At 56.6% G+C, this 17,943-nt stretch overlaps 1 protein-coding gene across 4 annotated transcripts in view; it reads left to right on the top strand.

Annotated features, from left to right (window-relative positions):
* Positions 1-327: 327 nt before the first annotated feature.
* The window catches only part of RGS3 (regulator of G protein signaling 3), a 27,097-nt gene continuing 9,481 nt past the window's right edge, over positions 328-17,943 (top strand). For 2 of the 4 annotated variants that reach the window (XM_044439861.1, XM_044439858.1), the window contains exons 1-13: positions 328-613; positions 4,017-4,098; positions 4,424-4,529; positions 5,081-5,432; positions 6,255-6,294; positions 7,756-7,940; positions 8,275-8,358; positions 9,811-9,922; positions 11,167-11,210; positions 12,343-12,474; positions 13,248-13,904; positions 14,237-14,242; positions 17,433-17,515. In XM_044439861.1, coding sequence (XP_044295796.1) covers positions 560-613; positions 4,017-4,098; positions 4,424-4,529; positions 5,081-5,432; positions 6,255-6,294; positions 7,756-7,940; positions 8,275-8,358; positions 9,811-9,922; positions 11,167-11,210; positions 12,343-12,474; positions 13,248-13,904; positions 14,237-14,242; positions 17,433-17,515 — 1,937 coding nt within the window. In that variant the 5' untranslated portion in view covers positions 328-559. The remainder of the gene's footprint in view (positions 614-4,016; positions 4,099-4,423; positions 4,530-5,080; positions 5,433-6,254; positions 6,295-7,755; positions 7,941-8,274; positions 8,359-9,810; positions 9,923-11,166; positions 11,211-12,342; positions 12,475-13,247; positions 13,905-14,236; positions 14,243-17,432; positions 17,516-17,943) is intronic. The other 2 variants (XM_044439860.1, XM_044439859.1) reach the window with 2 other exon arrangements.

The following is a 17,943-nucleotide window of genomic DNA, read 5'->3' as shown; positions in this document are numbered from 1 at the left end:
TGCATGGGTTGTGGGGGGAGGGTGCGGTTGTGGGACCACAGTCCTTCCTTGGTTACTTGGTGCCCTGCTGCTTCTTCCCAACCCTCCAAATGTGAATGTGATGGCAAGGCACCCTTTTTACCAAGAGGTGGGCAGGACCAGTGAAAGTTCCCCACGAACATCTCCCGGGGCTGGTGGGGACTTGGCGGCATTCATGTGCCTGGTGAACTTGGAGGGGTGGGAGCAGAGGCAGCCTGGGCCAAAGAGCTGGCAGAAATCTGCCTCTAGACTCTCCCTCCTCCTCCTCCTCCTCCTCCCACCGCGTTCTCAGGAAGCCTCCCGCTTATCATAAAGCAGCACATGGCAGAGGCAGCCCGGGAGGTGAGGGGTGGCTTCCTGCCATTCTTCTTCTGCCGGGCTCTTGGGTTCCCAGGGGCCGCCATGCCAGGATTGCTGGGGCTTATTCTCGGCTGCCTGGCTGCCTGGAGGCAGGGGGTCTCTCTCCGGCTCACACTCACCAGGGAGGGTGGGGAAGGATCTGGCTTTCCATGGGCCAGCCACAAGCCGCGAGGCTGTGGCCATGAGTCGCTTCCACGGACTGTGTCGAATGTGTGCAGAGCAGAGCTACCAGCAGGTCGGTTGTGTGCGGCGGAGCCGGGGGGGCGGTTGGGGGGAGCTGGCACTGGCCAGATGGGAGGTCGGGGAGCCCCCACCTGGCTCAGGTGGGCTGCAGGAGAAAAGACACTGGGGGGGGGCAGCTAGTGGTGTGCGTGCAAATGGCTGGGCCGCTTGGTCTCCGAGCTGTGGCTAAATAATCGCGCGGCCAAACTGCAAGGGACCACCTGGCGTTTGTGAGGGTTCAAGGTCCTGGCCCTTGAGATCAGGAGACAGTACATCTTTGAGTGCTCAAAGCGTATGCTTTCCTGATGATTCATGGATATGTGTGGTTTTATGCTCCTTGCCACAGCCCTCTATTGTAGGGTGGGGTTATCCCCCAGTCATTGCTGTTGTCAGTATCCCACCTGTTCCCAAAGATTGGGACTCCCGATGGCTCTCAACAAGTGAGGGTTTGAGGTCGAGAGAGTGCTGCTTGCCTGAGGCTGCCTGAAGTCTAGTCCTGTGCCTACTTACTCCAAATTAAGTCTCCATTTTCCACTGGACTTTTGACCTCGGAAATGTGCAGCATCTTGCAGCCCTGGTGAATCTGTAGGCGAGACGAGTTTTCCACCTAAGCTGTGAGGCCGGTGGTACTTTGCTTCAGTTGTGTCAATGCAGCTGTGCCCAGCACACGCTCTTGCACTTGGGGTTGGTGCTGTGCCATTGCCCCAGTGGCTCTGGCGCCCCACCTGCCCAGTCAGGCCAGCAGGCTGCATACTGCCCCACTCCTGCCCCTTGTGAGCACTTGCCGCACGGCTGCGACCGCCCAGCAGTGAGGGTCACGTCTAGCTTCTGTCGCAGCCGGACCTGGATCTGGCCTCCATTAGCGTGCCAACTCTGTTGCCTTTTTAAAGTGAGCTCTGGGGGCAAAGTGGTTTTGTCACACAGCCGTCCAAGTGGTGTGAGGGGCCTGCAGGAGAAGGATGCCTGTGCATCGGTACAGCCTCGGCAGGGGCTGAGCTGCTCTGCGTCCTGGGAGAATCTGTCCCTTTCCAGTGCCTGGAATAGCTGGTGGGAGAGCGGCTGGGTGACACTGAGGATCCTCGTCTCTTCTTAGCGCGTGCTCGGACATCAGGGTGACTGAAATGCTCGGGCCGTGTAGAACCAGCTCGAAAGGGCAAAGACTGAGCTGTAGGGAGCCTGGAAGATGAGGTGCATTGAGGAGTGGAGGGGACACACCTCAGAAGAAACAGAACAGAAGAAAAGCCCCCTGAGCCCAGAGGGACTTAATCCCCATTGCTGTGTGCGCAAGGGGGATATGAGCTTTCAAGCGCCACAGAACTTGCCCAGATAACTCAGTTGCGTGAAGACGTGGGTGGGCCGGCCTCATTCTCAGTGGAAGTGCCGTCAGGATGGCTGCTGTGGCTTCGGGTGTGTCGATGCCTTGCTGACAAGATCTTTTCTAGTGGGTCAGGTGTCAGTGCCTAATTTCAGCTGCTTCATCTGTTTGGAAAGTGACACAATCATCTTTATAATCTGTGTGTGGTGACATGTAGGTGTCTATTAAAAGCTGCATGCACTGTTTCCGACCTTCCTAATGCAGCGAGACAGGAAGGTTGGCATATGGCCACCCCACCCTTAAGGAAAGGTCCAAGGAAAGCTACCGTGAAGGCCCTCAGAAGAGTGCTGAGGCCAGAGCGGGCAGAGAGTCTTTGTCGTGTGGCGCCCTGCTCCTGCTGAAGCCAGCCAGAGGCACCCAGGAAGGCCCAGCGGGCCCTGGGTCCAGCAGCCCTTTCCCATCAACTGCCAGCCAGAGGAGGACTGCCTCTGAACGGGGAGGTCGCAGGGAGAAGTTCCCCCCCACCCCGCCACATAGCGCTTGCGTGGAGGTTCGGCTGGCGCAAGGACTCAGTGCAGACAGCCGTGCGGTGCAGCTGAGGAGCCACGCTAGCTCTGGGGTGCTTGGCAGTGATCAGGCGGGGCGGGGGCCTCCTCCTGCCCGTGCAGCCTCCGCCAGGTGTCCAGGGGGGGGGCACCATGCGAACACGGCTTCACCGAGGCGGAGAGTGGGCCTGGGCTGCGGGGAGTGCCCACTGCATCGGCCTGCTCACCAGTGTGGCCACTTGCAGCCGAGAGTGCCGGGCACCGTGGCTTCGTATGTTGGGCGAGCAAGCGCAAACGCCACGGGAAGATTCACTTTCCTTGCCAGTTTCCCTGGCACCCATCCTGGGGAGATCTGTGGTTATGGGGAAGGGAGACCGCCTACTTTCTCCACAGCCAGCATGGCTCTGGAACGGTCTCCCGTTGCCCACAGAGTTGTCTCTTTCTTGACAGAAAAGGCCCAAAGGCACCTGCCTGTCTTTCTCAGGAGGGCTTCAGGACCCTTTTCTGCATCCAGCTCCGGCCACTTCCCTCTGGGACTGCTGGAGGGGCCCCGAGCATGCCTCCAAGGCTCTGCAGAGGCTGCCCCAGAGTGCCTCCCTGTACTCCCGTCAGAAAGAAGCGTTTGTCTGCTTCCTGAGAACAGATTCGCGGAAGCCCATGGTCTGGATATTTCTTCTGGCTGACTTACCCTGAAATCAGAAGGGCAGATCTTTCCTTTTTGCTAGTCAGCCAGGAAGCATAGCGGACGTCTCTGGAATCGCCAGGACTGTGCAAGGGAGGCTGTGCAGTGTCCGAGCTCCCATGAATGGAAATATCCCACAGCTGACTGGAGGCAGAGTGGTGTGCCCCTTCCCATCCGCAGCACAGCCCCCCCCCCCCGCTGTTCCGTTGTCCCTCTTTTACCCATGAGGCCCAGGGCATTGGGTGGGGAGCACGGATGGTCACCTCCCGGCTGGAGGACTGCACAGGCAGCATCCGGGCTTCCCCTTGATGACAAGTCGCTTGGCTCCGCAACTTGCCCGGAAGTTTGCTGGAGCAGGTGGAACTGAGCAGCCAAGTGCGGGGATGAGGGGGGCTCTTTGAACCCAGCTGAATTCCACGGGGACAAGTTCTCTGAGGCCACATTTTAGTGGAAGGTGGGGCCAAAATACCAAAAATACCAACATACCTTGGCTTCAGCAGTTATTTATTTTATTTTTTATGTATTTAAAGTTTTTCTGTGTCCTTCATTACTAGAAAAGTCTCTGGACGGCTTACAAGGAACAGGAAACCAAGAACAAAACCATAACGACACACAGCACACTGCATCTAAAACAGTGATAAAAACGGGATAAAACCAAGTGTTAAGATACCGGGAGAATACAAAGGCCTCTTGAAACGACGTCCCTGCACAAAAGCTGGAAAGCTGGGGTTTGGGAGACGTGCACCGGGAGGAGTGGGAGCTTTGCGTGTGCCTCTTGCCTCACCTCGCCGAAAGAGGCTTTGGCAATCTTGTCAGCGTGTGTGAAAATACATCGACACAACAACGGAAGCCTAAGTTTGCCGTTTGCTTTCAGATTACAATTCCACGTGGAAATAATGGATTTGGGTTCACCATCTGTTGTGACTCCCCTGTCCGAGTTCAAGCAGTGGACTCTGGTAAGAAGCAGGGCTGGAGCGGATGGCGGCAGACTGGCCGGGTTGGTTTGCAAGGGAGTCAGCGGCTCCAGAAGGGGCTTGTCTCAAGCAGGGGCCCAGCTGCCCCGCCACCCCAGCACGCGCTTCCCGGGAACCGGTGAGAGTGGTTAAGGGCCCGGCCATGTGCGAGTCCATCGGCTTTCTGCTGTGGCGAAGCAGTAGTGCGGGGAATCGCAGTGAAGCGTGGATGTGTCCCAGCGCTGTACTGGGGTGCTGTGAGCTGGAGGCCCCTCCTGCCTCGCTGTGGGTCGGAGTTTGTGTGCTGAGCCCTCTTTCTCTCTGGCAGGCAGTCCAGCCGACAAGGCAGGCTTACAGCAACTGGACACGGTCGTCCAGCTCAACGAGCAGCCCGTGGAGCACTGGAAGTGTGTGGAGCTGGCCCATGAGATCCGGTGAGTGGCACCCGTGTGGGCGAGGGCCGGCGGCGGGAGCTGAGTCTTGGGATGTCAGGGAGAAGGCTGCAAAGAAGGATGGATGGCTCTCCCTCTTGCTCCCTCCCTCCCTCTGTGTGTGTGTGTGTGCGCGTGCACGCACAAGTGCAGGAGAGCAGGCATGCATGCTGTCTCTGGAGCTCAAAGACAGGGCAGGAAGTTATTGTGTCTCCTTTGTCTCTTGACCCCGTTATCTAACCCTTGAAGGCCTACTGCTGCTGATTGTGGAGGTTCCACTTGACTTTCATGACTAGGAGACACAAGAGGATGCTTTAGGACAACATCCAGCCCCTGTTTTTTGTGCTCTGTCTTTGTGGGTAGAGAGTGTATTTTGCTCTCACGTGAACAGATCTGTCTTCGGAAAGACTCTGAGGGGAGGGAGGGGAAGAATTTCGGTTTTCGTTGTGAAGGGCAACCAGATGCTGCCTCTGCTTTGCTGACCAGATGTGCGTTTTGTGCCATTGCAGTCATCGTGCTGAGAGCGTGCATGACAGGGAGGTCCTCTCTTTCAGGAACTGCCTCCACGAGATCACCCTGCTGGTCTGGCGCATCGTCCCGCAGGTCCAAGCTGGCCCCGAGGGCGTCGTCCGCCGTTCCTCATGCAAGTCAGCCTGCGACTTGCAGTCCGCGTCCAGCCGGCGGGAGAAGAGTCCTGCGGCACGCTCCCGGCCCCGCGAGCATCGGCAGAGCTTCCACCTTGTGTACAATGGAGACGGCGGGCAGGGACCCAACGGCTGGGAGCGCTACACAGAGCTGGGGAAGATCCCCCAGCGGCCCCATGTGCCACCACCACCCCGCCCACCCTCCAGTCACACAGGCGACAAGAACTACATAATCTTGGCCCCGTTCAGCCCGGGGAGCCAGGTAGGGAACCTCTTAACCTGCAGCCTGGAAAACCCAGCCTGGCCTGAGGGCGGCACTTTTGCCCCAGGCGAGCTTCCTCTCACAGGAGGTCCAAGCATGGGTCAGAGTTCAGCCAGTGCCCAGAGGCAAGTTTATTCTCTTCACTCCCCCATGGAAAAAGACAACTCTTCACATGCTCAAAAGTGCCCCTGGAATATCCTTCTGGCTGCAGGTGGGAGTTCACGGGACAGAGCGCTGCACAGGTGGAGGCTCCCTGCCCAGACAGAACCCGCTGCTGAGGAGCAGTCCTAGCCTGGGGGTGTCCCTGAGCTGCCGGGCTTGCATGTCCAGGAGAAGAATCCTGGGGGGATTCTCCGCCTGCTCCTCCAGTGGAAGAGAGTAGGAGCCACGCTGCTGCAGAGGAGAGCTGTGGCCCCGGGTGCCGCTCCGATGCGCTCGGCCTCTCCCCCCCACCCCGGGGCACTGGGCTGCTCTCCTCCTCGTGCGCTGGGCACGAATGACAACGACTGGACATTATGTGCCATCTCGTCTATGCAAATTTCCATTTGCATGTAAGTGAAATGAAAGAAATTAATGGATCTCCCTCAGTTTCGTTAAAACAAATGTACAGCACTAGTTTGTGTCTCTCAGGCAGCACCAGGCGCGTTCTCGGTGCAATTGCTGATGGGAACAGCTTCTTTAGGACTGTTCTAAAAAAGAAAGATGAGATCCCAGTGAATTCGGTGCCCTGCAGCCTATTTTTCTAAATGCGAAGAATTCATAACCCAACCAAGGTTGGGCTCAAGGGAGGAGGTAACCCCAGTTCTGTGGTGTGTCTTTCAGCTGCTGAGGCCGGTTCCCCAGGACAGCATCGCCTCTGCAGGTGAGCGTCTCTATTTCCCTTCGGTCTCGGGTACCCTTTGGGTTTGGGCAGAAGCGTGTCCATTTTGCAGTCTAGTTCCACTTGCATGGCTGGCTGCCAGGGAAGCCAGGCTGGCTGCTAAGCGAGGCAGGGAACAGTGAAGGGTTCGCATGTACACTTGCATTTCAGTCCTCCTTTTTGTTAGTGCTTTATTCATTTATCCATAGCCGAGTGTCCAAGCACTTATTTTGTTGGCCAGCAGAATGGGACAAGGCCCCCCCAAGCACCTCCCCAGTCACACCAGCACAGAGGTCTCCCACTTCTGGCTGCCCGAGGTCCTTCCCTTCGGCACGTGCAGAATGCACTAGCCTTGCGGGCCACTGGTGGGTGACATTCACAGATCGTGTCATCCTGGCCCCCTTTCTTTGCTTCTTAGCTATGTCTGGCCCAGCATCCCAAGGCAGTCTCACGGGCTCCAGAGGGCCCTCACTGGGTGGCTGTTGACGCCCTGGGCACGGCTGCTGCAGAAAGTGCTCCCGGGTAGCGTGCCTCAGGGGTCCAGCCAGCTGTGCCCTCTGTTGCCATTCGTGGGACTCCAGATTTCCCACACTGGTCTCTGGCATGGGCTGCGTGGGCCCAGCACAACGATAACGTTATCAGCCTTTGTCAGTGGCGGTGTTTTTCTGTTATCAAAACTGCAAGTGTGACAAAACAGATAAAATGTTTGGGATGGTTGACCTACCAGAAGGCCAGCCGAGAACGGAGGCAGTGGAAACGGTGCTGGCCGGGCAATCTTGTTTTCCAGTCCCTCTGCAGTAGCTGCAGGAATGGCCTCGTAGGAAATTAGCTGCACCAGCCAGCCAACAATAAGCCAGACTGACTCAACATTTCCGTTCAGCTCCATTTCCTATTGACTCTTGCAAAGGTGTCACGCTGCTGCTTCTGTGCATGCGGGATAAACGTGTCGCAAACGCTTGGCGCTGCCAGGTGTGCAGGGCAGGTGAAAAACATGGCATCCTTCCCAAAGCTGCACTTCACAAGGGAGTGGCTGCTCCGCACCCGCAGATGCAGATGCATCCCGCAGCGGCGCCCTTGCAGCATGCTCCTGGGGAACCTCCCTGAGCAGCTTTGGGCTGTCGTATTTCCAAGAAGGGAATGCTTGCCCTTTTGTCCTGCTGGACTCCTGGATGTGTTTGCGAGGGAGGAAGTCCATGACCTCCAGGAGCAGGATGGGATGTGGCCGCCGTTGCTGTTGAGCAGGAGAGGCGAGTGAAGTGCCCTTCCAGGAATGCCCCTGTGGCCCGCCCAGCCCTGGGCAGCTCATCTGAGCCCCGCACAGCAATGGGTGCTGCGGCAGGTCCCCCGGGAGCTCTCCAACAGGCTTGCTGAGCATGCGGGCCGGCAGCAGGGCTTGTCCTGGGCCAAGTGGGGGGCCTGCTCTCCCAGTGCAAGCCAGCATGTCTTGCCCACCCCCCTTTCCAGGCGGCACGTGCAAGGGCGGCTCCCATGGCAAGAAATCCCGCCTTATGAAGACTGTGCAGACCATGAAAGGCCACAGCTCTGGTGCCCAGGCCTGCACCGAGGCTCGGCCCCACGCCCCCCACTCCAGCTACGGCACATACGTGACGCTGGCCCCCAAGGTGCTCGTCTTCCCCATCTTCGTGCAGGTGAGCCTTGGGAGCCCCCAGGTGCTCAGCAGGGGAGCCCCTCGCTGCAGAGAGCCTTCCTGCCGCTGAAGCAGCGGGACTGGGTGGCGCCTGCGCTGCTCTGCCGTCGGGCCCTGTGCGCAGGCCGCCGCACCGCACGCGGCCTTCAGGGACCGGCCCCATGATTCTGCGGGGCGCTCAGGCGGCCCCACGTTCTCTTGCAGAGTGTGTGGCCTGTGGGCAGGGGAGAAGCCAGAAGCGCGGTGGGAGGCAGTGGGAAGCATGAGGCCTGCGCGACAGAGGACAGCAGCATCGCCTCTCCTCGTCCTCAGGCGTGTCTTTGCCTTCCTTTCAGCCCCTGGATATTTGCAGCCCGGCCCGGACACTGCTGTTGTCGGAAGAGCTGCTGCTTCACGAGACCCGAAACAAGCCTACAAAGGCAAGTGTTCTGAGATGCAGTGGGTCTGACGCTGACCTGAGATGAGCCGGTATTTCCACTCTGACATGCCTAAATTGTAAAGGGCACAAAAGGCACGTTGATCTCTTGCACCGCGGGCTGGACGCCTGTGCCCTAATCCAGGAGCACAGAAAGGCAGGAAAGTGGGAAAGTGGACAAGCCAGAAACGCCTCTCCCGCAGGCCTTGTTGTGTCCTTGGGATCTCTGGAGAAGCATGTAAGGGGCAGGCTGCTCTCAGAGGCATCTCGGGGCTGGGGAGTGGCGAGCCCTGTGGCCGCAACTTCCCTTCCAAGCCTCTGGAAGCAGCTTGTTAGCCTAAGAAAAGAATTTGTCCTAGTCTTGAGAGGCTGGAGCACCAGGATGAAAGCAACAGAATTAAATTTAACAGGGAGAAAGAGCAAGCTCCACACCCAGAAAAGGAAATCAGCTGCACAATCAGAAGAGGACAGATATGAAGGATCTTGAAGGATCCTTACAAGAAGGATCTTGGAATTGTTGTAGATCACCAGCTGAATATGAGCCAACCATGCGATGGGGCTGCAAAAAGGGCAAATGCTATTTTGGGCTGCACTGATAGAAGTACAGCCTCACAGTCACGTGAATACTGCTTCCCTTCTGTTTCTCAGAAGCTCGGTCCCATCTTGAGTGTTGTGCCCGCTCTGGGCAATGCACTTCAAGAAGGCTGTAGACAAACTGGAGGGAGTTCAGAGGAGAGCAAGGAGGATGATCAGGGACCTGGAAACGAAGCCCCGTGCAGATAGTTTGGTGGAACTGGGACCTGCTTCTTGCCTGCCGTTTCTTTCTTAGAGGTGGGCACGGCTGGTGGGTTCAGGTGTGATTTGTGTTGCTGCTACTGCCGAGTTTGGTTTATGAAGTCCTGGTTTTGTCAACTGATTCTTCTCACAACTGTTTTGTCTGCATTTATACTTTTTTGGAAGTTGTTTCCACGGCTTTGCTCAGGAAGGAGCTTAGAGTAAATGAAACCCTTTTTTTACTGAGAGAGGAAGACATTTTGTGTGTGGAGGGGTGGAGGTTGGCTAGCTGGCTGTGGAGTGTGTGGAGCAATGCCAGACTCAGTCCTTTCCCTGAATCCTCACTCCAGCATTCGCTGCATCCTGTCTAGACTGCTCCGAGTTGCGGCCTCCTGAAATCTGGGTCCTGGGTGGCTTCCATGTTGCGGGAGGACTGCCAAGCTCTACGTTTCCTTTGCTGCTGGCCCAGAGCCCGAGCACAAGGATGCAAGGGGGCTGTGGCAGTCGTCTCCAGATCTGTCAGGGTGGTGGCAAGGTGTCATGTGGTACATGTGGGTGAGCAGCCAGTCAGATCATGGACGAATGCAGGAGCAAATGCCCACCGGATGCTTCCTGCTCTGTTGGTGGCCGTGGGGCAGTTTGGGTTTCTGGATCTCTACTTCCTTCTTCCTGCCTTTTCCAGGTAACTCTCTTCATCTACTCAGACTTGCTGCTGTTCACCAAGGAGGATGAACCTGGGCAGTGTAATGTCCTTCGGAACCCCCTGTACTTGCAGGATGTCCAGCTGCAAGAGGGTGAGTCCACCATGCTGATTTGGAAGGTGGAAATGGGGGGGGGGGGGCTGCATGTCACAGAGCAGGAGTGGCTTACTCTTCCCCAGGCAGAAGAATTGCCCTGATGGGTGGGACTCTTTTGCCTAATGTTCTCCTTCCACCAATGGACAGACACCTCCAGAGCAGCCGCCGCCTCCTGTGGGTTCCCTGGCAAAAGGTGTCCAAAGGGCTCTTGCTATTTCTTCTCCTGTGTTGCCCTCCTCTTCCTCCAGGGAGCTCAAGGCAGTGCAAACGGTCCCCACCCCTTTCTTTTTATCCTTACAGCAGCCCTGTGAGACTAAGAAGTAAGAACAGTATCTCAGCTACCTGGCTGAGTGGAAATTTGAAGCCAGGTCTCCCAGGTCATGATTAATGGCTCTTGAAAGATCTGCCTTCCACCTCAGTCCATCTGAGTGAATGCCACATCCTGTGCTGGCTATATCCAGAAGTGCTGAGTGACGAACTAACTCCTTTTGTCACTCCCGCAAATATTGCTAATGAACTTGATTGCTTATTAAGAGGGCGGGGGAAGTTTTGTCTATCCGCCATGCCAAATTTGCAGAGCCTCCATCGCATCACCTCCTTGGGTGATGCCTTTTCAGACTATAAGCCCCAAATGCTTGAAGGCCCTGGAGGAGCTCCCTCCAGGGATGACCGTGCTCTGCCAGGGATTTTGCATTGCACAGGCCCAGGGCCTCGCCGCACCCTGGTACCCCGCTTTTCAGACAGATGTAGGCCCCAGTGGATCCACCCCAACGGCCTTTCCAGAACCTCAAGCAGCAAGGCTGCAAGAGAATCTCCCCCTTCCTGGAACCCTGGAGAGCCCAGGCCTGGGGGAGAGGGAGGGGCCCCATGTGACTGCTTGGGGGCAGCTTTCCATCTTTGCATGAAAGCTGCTTCCAGACCAACAGCCTGTCTTTGCACATAGAACTGGGTCCTGAGTTCGAGTCAAGCAGTAATCTTTATTTTCTGTGCACTGGATCTTTGGCAATGGGGAGGCTCCTCTGCAGAGCAGTCTGCCTGGCCTGAGCCAAGATACAGTGTCCCCCCTTCCCAACCAAAGGCTGCGAAGCTCCCTGTTGCATCCCTTTTCCTTTTTAGAGAAAGCCCGCTGAATCAGACGGGGAGAGAAAGTTGCTCAGTTACTCAGACAGAGAAAAAGTCGTCATTTTGCTGGTGCGAGTCACTTTGTGCTCAGTGGTTCTTTTAATCTGCTTCCCTTGCAGATTCCTCTGAGGATCTGAAGTTCTGCATCCTGTACCTGGCTGAGGTGAGTGTCATCTGTAGCACAATTTCAAATCCACATTCGGTCAGTACATTTAATATGCCAAGGAGCTCTCACAACAAGCGTGCCCCTCTGACTGGTCCAAAGGCCTTTGTCAGGCAAGGTGGGAGCCACTGCAAAAGGGAGCGGGGGGCAGGGGGGGAGGAGAAGCTTAGGTGGTTTTCCAGCCACCAAGACTCTGGTTCATAAAACCTGAGAATTCTCAAGGAGACGGAAAGCAGGGAGGCCTTCAAACGCAGCCCTGCTCATTGCAGGAGTATCACTGAAAGATTTCCTGACAGTCCCTTGAATGCCTCGAGCAACAGGGACCTCGCCATCTTCCCAGGCAGTTGCATCTATTGTCTGACTGCTCTGGCCATCGGGAAGTTTCTCTTCTTTCTCAGATCTGTTCCCCTGCAACATAAGCTTGTAATTTTGCACCCTGCAGCCTTGGGCAATGGAGAGCAGGTTCTTGAAAAGTACCATCACACTGTGTGCCCTCCCCCAGCTGTACACGCCCTTGATCATCTCTGGTGCTTCTCTCTGAATTCATCCCAGTTCACATGAGCCTTGCTCAGCAAGTCCAGAACTGAACTCAGGTCAGACCTGGCTGTTGCAGAGCAGGCTGCGGGCATCCCCACCTGTGCTTTGGGAGCGGTACAGATTGCACAATCTAGAGGTGGTCCTGGAGGGAGTTCTGGACCATCTGTAGATTGAGAGCCTTGCTCCATCTGGAGGCTCAAGTAGAAGATAGCAAGAACAGAGTGCTTCGGCTGTGGGGCAGCATGAAAATAGATAAATGCTGCCAACCGTCTAGCAGGACAGAACAACAGTGTCACCAGTCTCATCCTGGTGCCTCAGGCTCCCTTGATTTAGCTGCAAGCCTGCAAGTGTAGCCCTAGCTGGGAGGTGTGAACTCCCTCTGCGTCAGTGGTCCTCTTCAGTGCGGTCCCTCTGCGAACTTAGCGATCACAGCGGGAGAAGAAAGGCAGGCATCGCTCGCTCAGTTCGCTGGGCTCTGGCATGTTGTGCTCTCCAGTCCGTGAAGCCTGCGGCTGGGGAAGGCCACCTGTGGGCCCCTGGGGGCTCTGCACCGTGCCTGCTCAGGCTGTGTCTCTTCTGTGCTCCTGTGTGCTAGAAGCTGGAATGCGTGCTCAGCCTAGAGGCCCATTCCTGTGAGCAGAAGAAGAGAGTCTGCTGGTGCCTGGCCAACCACATCGCCAAACAGCAACCAGTCACGTCACCCACGGCTCCACCCGCGGAGAGCAAGGTAAGGAGGGGAGCCACTGGCTGGAGAAGGGTCCTGGGGGCCCTGCCTTGAGGGGAACCCCCTGCCTGCACACGCTTGGCATCGAGCAGGCACTGTTGTAACGCTTCTGCCGTTCATAGATCATCGATTAAAGGTCGGGCACATTTTGATGGATGGACAGCAGGCTGCTTGTTCGTGCTCACTGTTTGGGTTGTTGTGCCAGGAAGGCCTTGGGGAGCTCCGGCACATGTGCTGGCTTTTTGTGGTTAGGAGGAGGCAGACCAAGGAATGTGAGTGCAAAGGCAGGGGTCTGCCTGACCCAGAGAGTCCCTGCCCCAGCGCTGTTCACAAGGCTTTCTCCAGGGCGTTCTTCACCTTCTCTGTGTTCATCGGTTATCAAAATATTTTACTGCAGATTGTTTGTTTGTTGCCTCAAGCATTTGCCTGTTTGTTCGTAAATGGATTAACCAGTGTTGTAGATAACCCAACCCCAGGGAAACTCAGGGTAGATGCGGCCACTGCATGCTAGTTTGCAAAGAGGGCGTCCTCTGCTAATAGCTGTGAGGGACAAAGCAAAAATGGGGGGAGGGGGAGGGATTGGCCATATGCCCTTACCTTAAATGAGAAAGCTCTGCCAGTAGCTTCTTTTAGAAAATAAATTTTAAATCTGCTACCTGATTAATTAGGGATATACCATATAACTGCCTAATCAATTAAAGATTACAGCCCTAATTTATTTTGTTACATTTTGCTGCCCTGGCACGTGTCTCACCCTTTCCCCTTGGTCCTACCAGATGCTTAAGCCAGAGGTCGAGAGAGCAGAAGCCGTGTCCCCTGCAGTGGAGGATCAGTCCAGCCACATTGCCTGTCCGGTGGCAGAGGAGCTGGCCAAGGAGAGCACGACAGAGGCCTGGGGCGCCCCCAGAGCAGCGGAGCCCAGGGTGCATCCAGTGGAGCACAGGAAGGAGGAGTGGGGATGCAAGGAAGAGCCCCACAGCAGCCCCACGGCCTTCACGCCCCCCAAGCTGCAGCTGGACAGCACCTTCCGCCAGGGCGTGATGGACATGGCCACTTTGGAGCTCGGTGGCCTGGTGGGCCTGGAGGATGAGGGGGAGGAAGAGGAGGAGGAGGAGGACAGCGACGAGGGCTACCTGAAGCGGCAGGAAGGGAAGCGTGCTAGCATGTTCGAGGCACTGGCCCATGAGCCAGCCTGCAGCCTGAGCGCACAGAGCTCCCTGTGCCGCCGTCGCACCCACAGCGAAGGCAGCCTCCTCCAGGATCCCTGGGACGGCAACGGCTTCCCCTCGGACACCAGCCTGAACTACACTGAGGGGCAGCGGGGCCCCAGCACAAGCTGGACGCTGCCGTCGCCCAAGTCCCTCAAGGAGCAGCTCGCCAGGAACGGAGGCTCTGTCCACCAGCTCACCCTGCTCTTTGTTGGGAACCACAAGGTAGGAAGCCAGGGTGGTTGGAGGGGGCCGAGTGGGATGGGGCGGTTCTCCGCTCTGTGCAGTGGCTCTGAAAATGGGACGACACCAGGAAGGTCCCCAGAGCCAGGCCCCTGCTTTGGACCAAGCGGCGTGTTGCCTCTCGGGCCCCAAGGCTCCTGCAGCCGCCCAGACGGGATGTTGGGTCAGGCTAGCCCTGCACCAGCGGGCTGATTTTGGTTTCCCCCTTGGAGTGTGGGGTGGGCAGTTGCCCTGAGCAGGATGCCCTCTTCAGGTTGCTGAAAGGGAGTCCCTGGGGCTCCGGCGGGAAAGACAAGGCTCCCCCGTGTGACGAGCAGAGGGCAGCCTGGTCTCCCTGTAAGGAGCGATGCCACCCAAGCCTACTGGTGCATCTGCATGTGATCAGAACCACTCTTGTTCCTGCAGCCCTACCTCGTTGTTTTGCAAGCAGGTCCTGGTGAGGCCCAAATCCAGCGGAGCCTGCAGCAGGCTGTTTCTGGTGGCCCAGGCCAGGAGACTCTCCCTTGGTGAGGAAAATCAGTATCGCAAGCTGGTGAAGGGTTGCGTTCCTCAGGCAGTGGTCCAGCTGCAGGTGTGCAAGATCTGTGGGGCTTCACAGAGGTCTTTTTCCCCTGGTGGAAAGTTTCTGGTGCTCCTCCCAAACTTAAGCTGGACCAACACAGTCTTGGCATTCCAGGGGCGTGATGTGCACTGGCTGCCCCCTAGTGGTCATTCCTTGGGTGCTTTGGGCTTGCTGGTGCCACTTCACAGGGGCCTGGGGGTCCACGATGCAGAGTCGCATGAGGTGGCTGTTAGAGACGGTCTTCAGTGGGTTTACTGGGGCAAATTAATGAATTAGTAGGAGATCTTAAATGAGTTCGGGGGTTACAGACAGAACGGGTGGCTCTCTCCGCTGGGCTGTTCACGTGAGGGAGCGTGTGGGATGGGACTGCCGCTCTTCCACCCTTCTGGGCAGAAGAGGGTTGGCTGGAGAGGACTTCTCGGAAGCAGCATCCTCCACATGTCCACGCCCAGCATGTGGGGGCTTGTGATAGCCATCACTGGGAGTAGCACAAGGTGCAGAAAAACCTAACCTGCCTCCTCAGAGTCAATCCCCACCCTTTCATTGAGGCTTCTTTACAGAGAAGTGGGGATGGAGAGAATGCGAGCTGAGACATCTCTCTGGTTTGGTTCTCAGTTGTCCACAAACGCACTTCAGGCAAGTCACTGAAGCATGAAATGGAGCAAGAGCCAGAGGCCCCACGGCTGCTGCCAGAGGCCAGGCCCGGAGTGCCAGCTGGCCCCATTCCACTCCCCCAGTCAACCGGTGGGCACTGGGTGTGGGAGGGCGAAGGCAGTGCCCCGCACCACCATCGGGCAGCATGTTGCCCCTCCGTGGCTCCCGCCCGTTCGCCGGGGCGGTGCTTGTGCTTGTGCGGGCCTCCGTGGCCGCCTGCGGCAGGGGCCTGGGCTGGCCAGCTCCTGCCTGCGCGCTGCCTTGGCGTGGAGGCGGGCTGTTCCCAGCCAACAATGGCAGGAAATGTGCTTGGGGCGGGCTGGCACACAGCAAGTGCGCAGGGATGTCTCTGCCAGAGAGGGAGGCTGTCTGGCCCATAATCTCCGGAAACCTCACCTACCGGGGAAGGAAGCCTCTGAAACCTTCGTCTCGGGGCTCTTGCCGAGGGAGATGGTTCCCACGGTTGGCTGGGAACTGGGAGCCACCAAGAAGGAATGGATAGGATGGGGTGAGGGCAGCGGGGAAGGCCTTCGGCATGTTCTCCTCATGAGCTTGCTAGTTTGCTGTTTACATTTCGGATTTGTCCCGTTTTAACTGGTCCACTTTCACACTTTTTAAAAAGTGACTCATCAGCTTATGAACTTGGTCTACAGACTTGCTTGTTTTATACTGTAAGCCTTGGGAAGACAGCTGTTTTGAAAGATGGCTAAGAAATGCATGCATGCTGCATGCACGAAAGATAAGGAAGATTTAAAAATTAAACTCTACTACAGTGGAAATTCTATAAGAACTTACTGGTGAATCAATGCTGTTCAGCTGAGGGTGTGTTCAAACTAGACAATGACATTTTCCACTTGAGGCCCTCTTGTGTTTTCCTATGTTTTCCGGCTTTTATTCTTCCACCAAGAGTAACAACAATATAGTTGGGGTACCAGAGATGGAATGTGCAATAGATTTTGACTGGTAGCCCTGGGAGTTATTTTCCTGGAAGTCCCTACAGTGGAGTGTATTTTTTCTGAGTACATGGGGATTTTTTAAATCTCAGCATTTTGAATTAATGAGGCTGTTCCCAAGTAGAAAAGTTTTTATTTTTTGGCAAGTGAATGCTTTAAAATTCAAGTGTGTTCATTTTATACATTTTGCTGCCTCTGCCACCTCTTCCTTTGCTCTGTGTCTGATATAGGAATGCGGCAAGAAAATTTGTGGCGAAGTAGGTAGGAATTATCACAGAACAGTGTCAACATAAATACAGAATTTTATATCTAACTGCATGCCTTCTTTAGAGAGCAAATGGGAAAGATCTCAGCTGCTTGCATTTCATTATTTCAACCTGAGTAAAACAGGCTACATAAATAGGCTTGTAAAAAATGAAAACTAAATATTCAGGGAGGAGAATATTTCAGACAGGGCAAAAGTTCTTCTACCACTCCTTTCACAGCCTGTTATTCTTGTATTTTCTACAGAATGATGACTAAATTAATTAGGCCCTGCAGTAAGTGACACATCAGTAACAATGCTGGATTTTCACAATGATCAAACAGTTTCCTCTTTGTACTGACAAAGCCCTCCTTCAGTCACCGGCAATGTTATATACATCTTGGCATAAACCCTAATTTGGAAGACTGGCTTCTAATGTTTTCAGCTGCCACAGGCCAAAATCTGAGCGCCAGGGTGGTGAAGAGTGCTGAGCTGGGACTGGGGAGATCCTAGTTCGCTCCTGGCCAAGAAGCCCACTGTGTAACCCTGGGCCAGTCACTGGCCCTCGGCCTAACCTGCCTCACAGGGTTGTTGTTGGAAGGATTACATGGAGAGGAGGAGAGCTTCCTAAGCTGCCTTGGGCTCCTCACCAGAGGATCCAAGGCAGGAGAGAAATGTAATGTGTGAATAATAGGTGAAACACGTAAAATATAGGCTAGTCTATTGTAATCAGTAATTTTAACAGACTTTTCAGTGGCATTGGTAGCAGTGAATGATTACTAAACCTGGAACAGAATCTTTAAAGGTTTTTTAATGCAGATGTGTCATCACTGGTATGTAACTGCTGGGGTGCAAAGAGGCGCACCCTGGTTCCATGGAAGGGAAGGAGCAAGCGGGGAGACCCCAAAGCGGGGGGCAGCGGCGGGCGGGCTGGAGGAGAGGGAGGCGCTTCCAGGCCGGTCCGGCGAGGGTTCCGGGGGCCGGGCCTGCTCTGGCTGTCCGGGGCGCCTCTCCTCGCCTGCAGGGGCCCCAAGGCCCCCTCCCTAGGCAGGCCTGCTTATCCCGCCGGTCGTTTCTCCCCCCCCCCCCCCCCCCAGCAGCAGAGGCAGCAGCAGCACACGCCGCACCCGGGATGCGCCTGCAGCCGAGGAGGCCGAGCTGACCGCAAGGGCAAGCGCCTGTAAGTGTGCGGCGGCGGCGGCCAGGAGGAGCTGCCCGCAAGGGCGGGCGCCAAAGCCCCTTCCGGCCCCGGGCGCCCGCCAAGCCTGGCGGGGGCAGCTGGAGGCGCCTCGCCCGGGGATCCCTTTACGGGGTGGGCGGGGTTTCTCCGCGAGGACAAAGCGCTTTCCTCATGCTCAGATGCCCTCTTCTTGTTGCTCTGCATGCGAGCGCGCACGCGGCCTCATCGTTTTTGCAGGCAAGCCGCTTCAGGCCGGGCCGGCCGAGAGTCCCCGAGGCCGAGGGGACCGGGCGAGCGACGCTTCGCCGCTGCTCCTCCGCGACCGGATCGCGCCCGCCGGCTCCCGGAGGGACAGCGGCCGCCCCCGCCCCGCCCCGCCCCGCCCCGCCGGCAGGACCGGGCGCCCGCAGGGGCGGGGAGGCCATCGC

The sequence above is a fragment of the Varanus komodoensis genome, unplaced genomic scaffold, assembly GCF_004798865.1.
Source record: "Varanus komodoensis strain SLA01 unplaced genomic scaffold, ASM479886v1 scaffold36, whole genome shotgun sequence".
NCBI lineage: Eukaryota > Metazoa > Chordata > Lepidosauria > Squamata > Varanidae > Varanus > Varanus komodoensis.
Note: the sequence above shows the minus strand (reverse complement) of the source record. Positions and strands in the feature narration are given on the sequence as shown.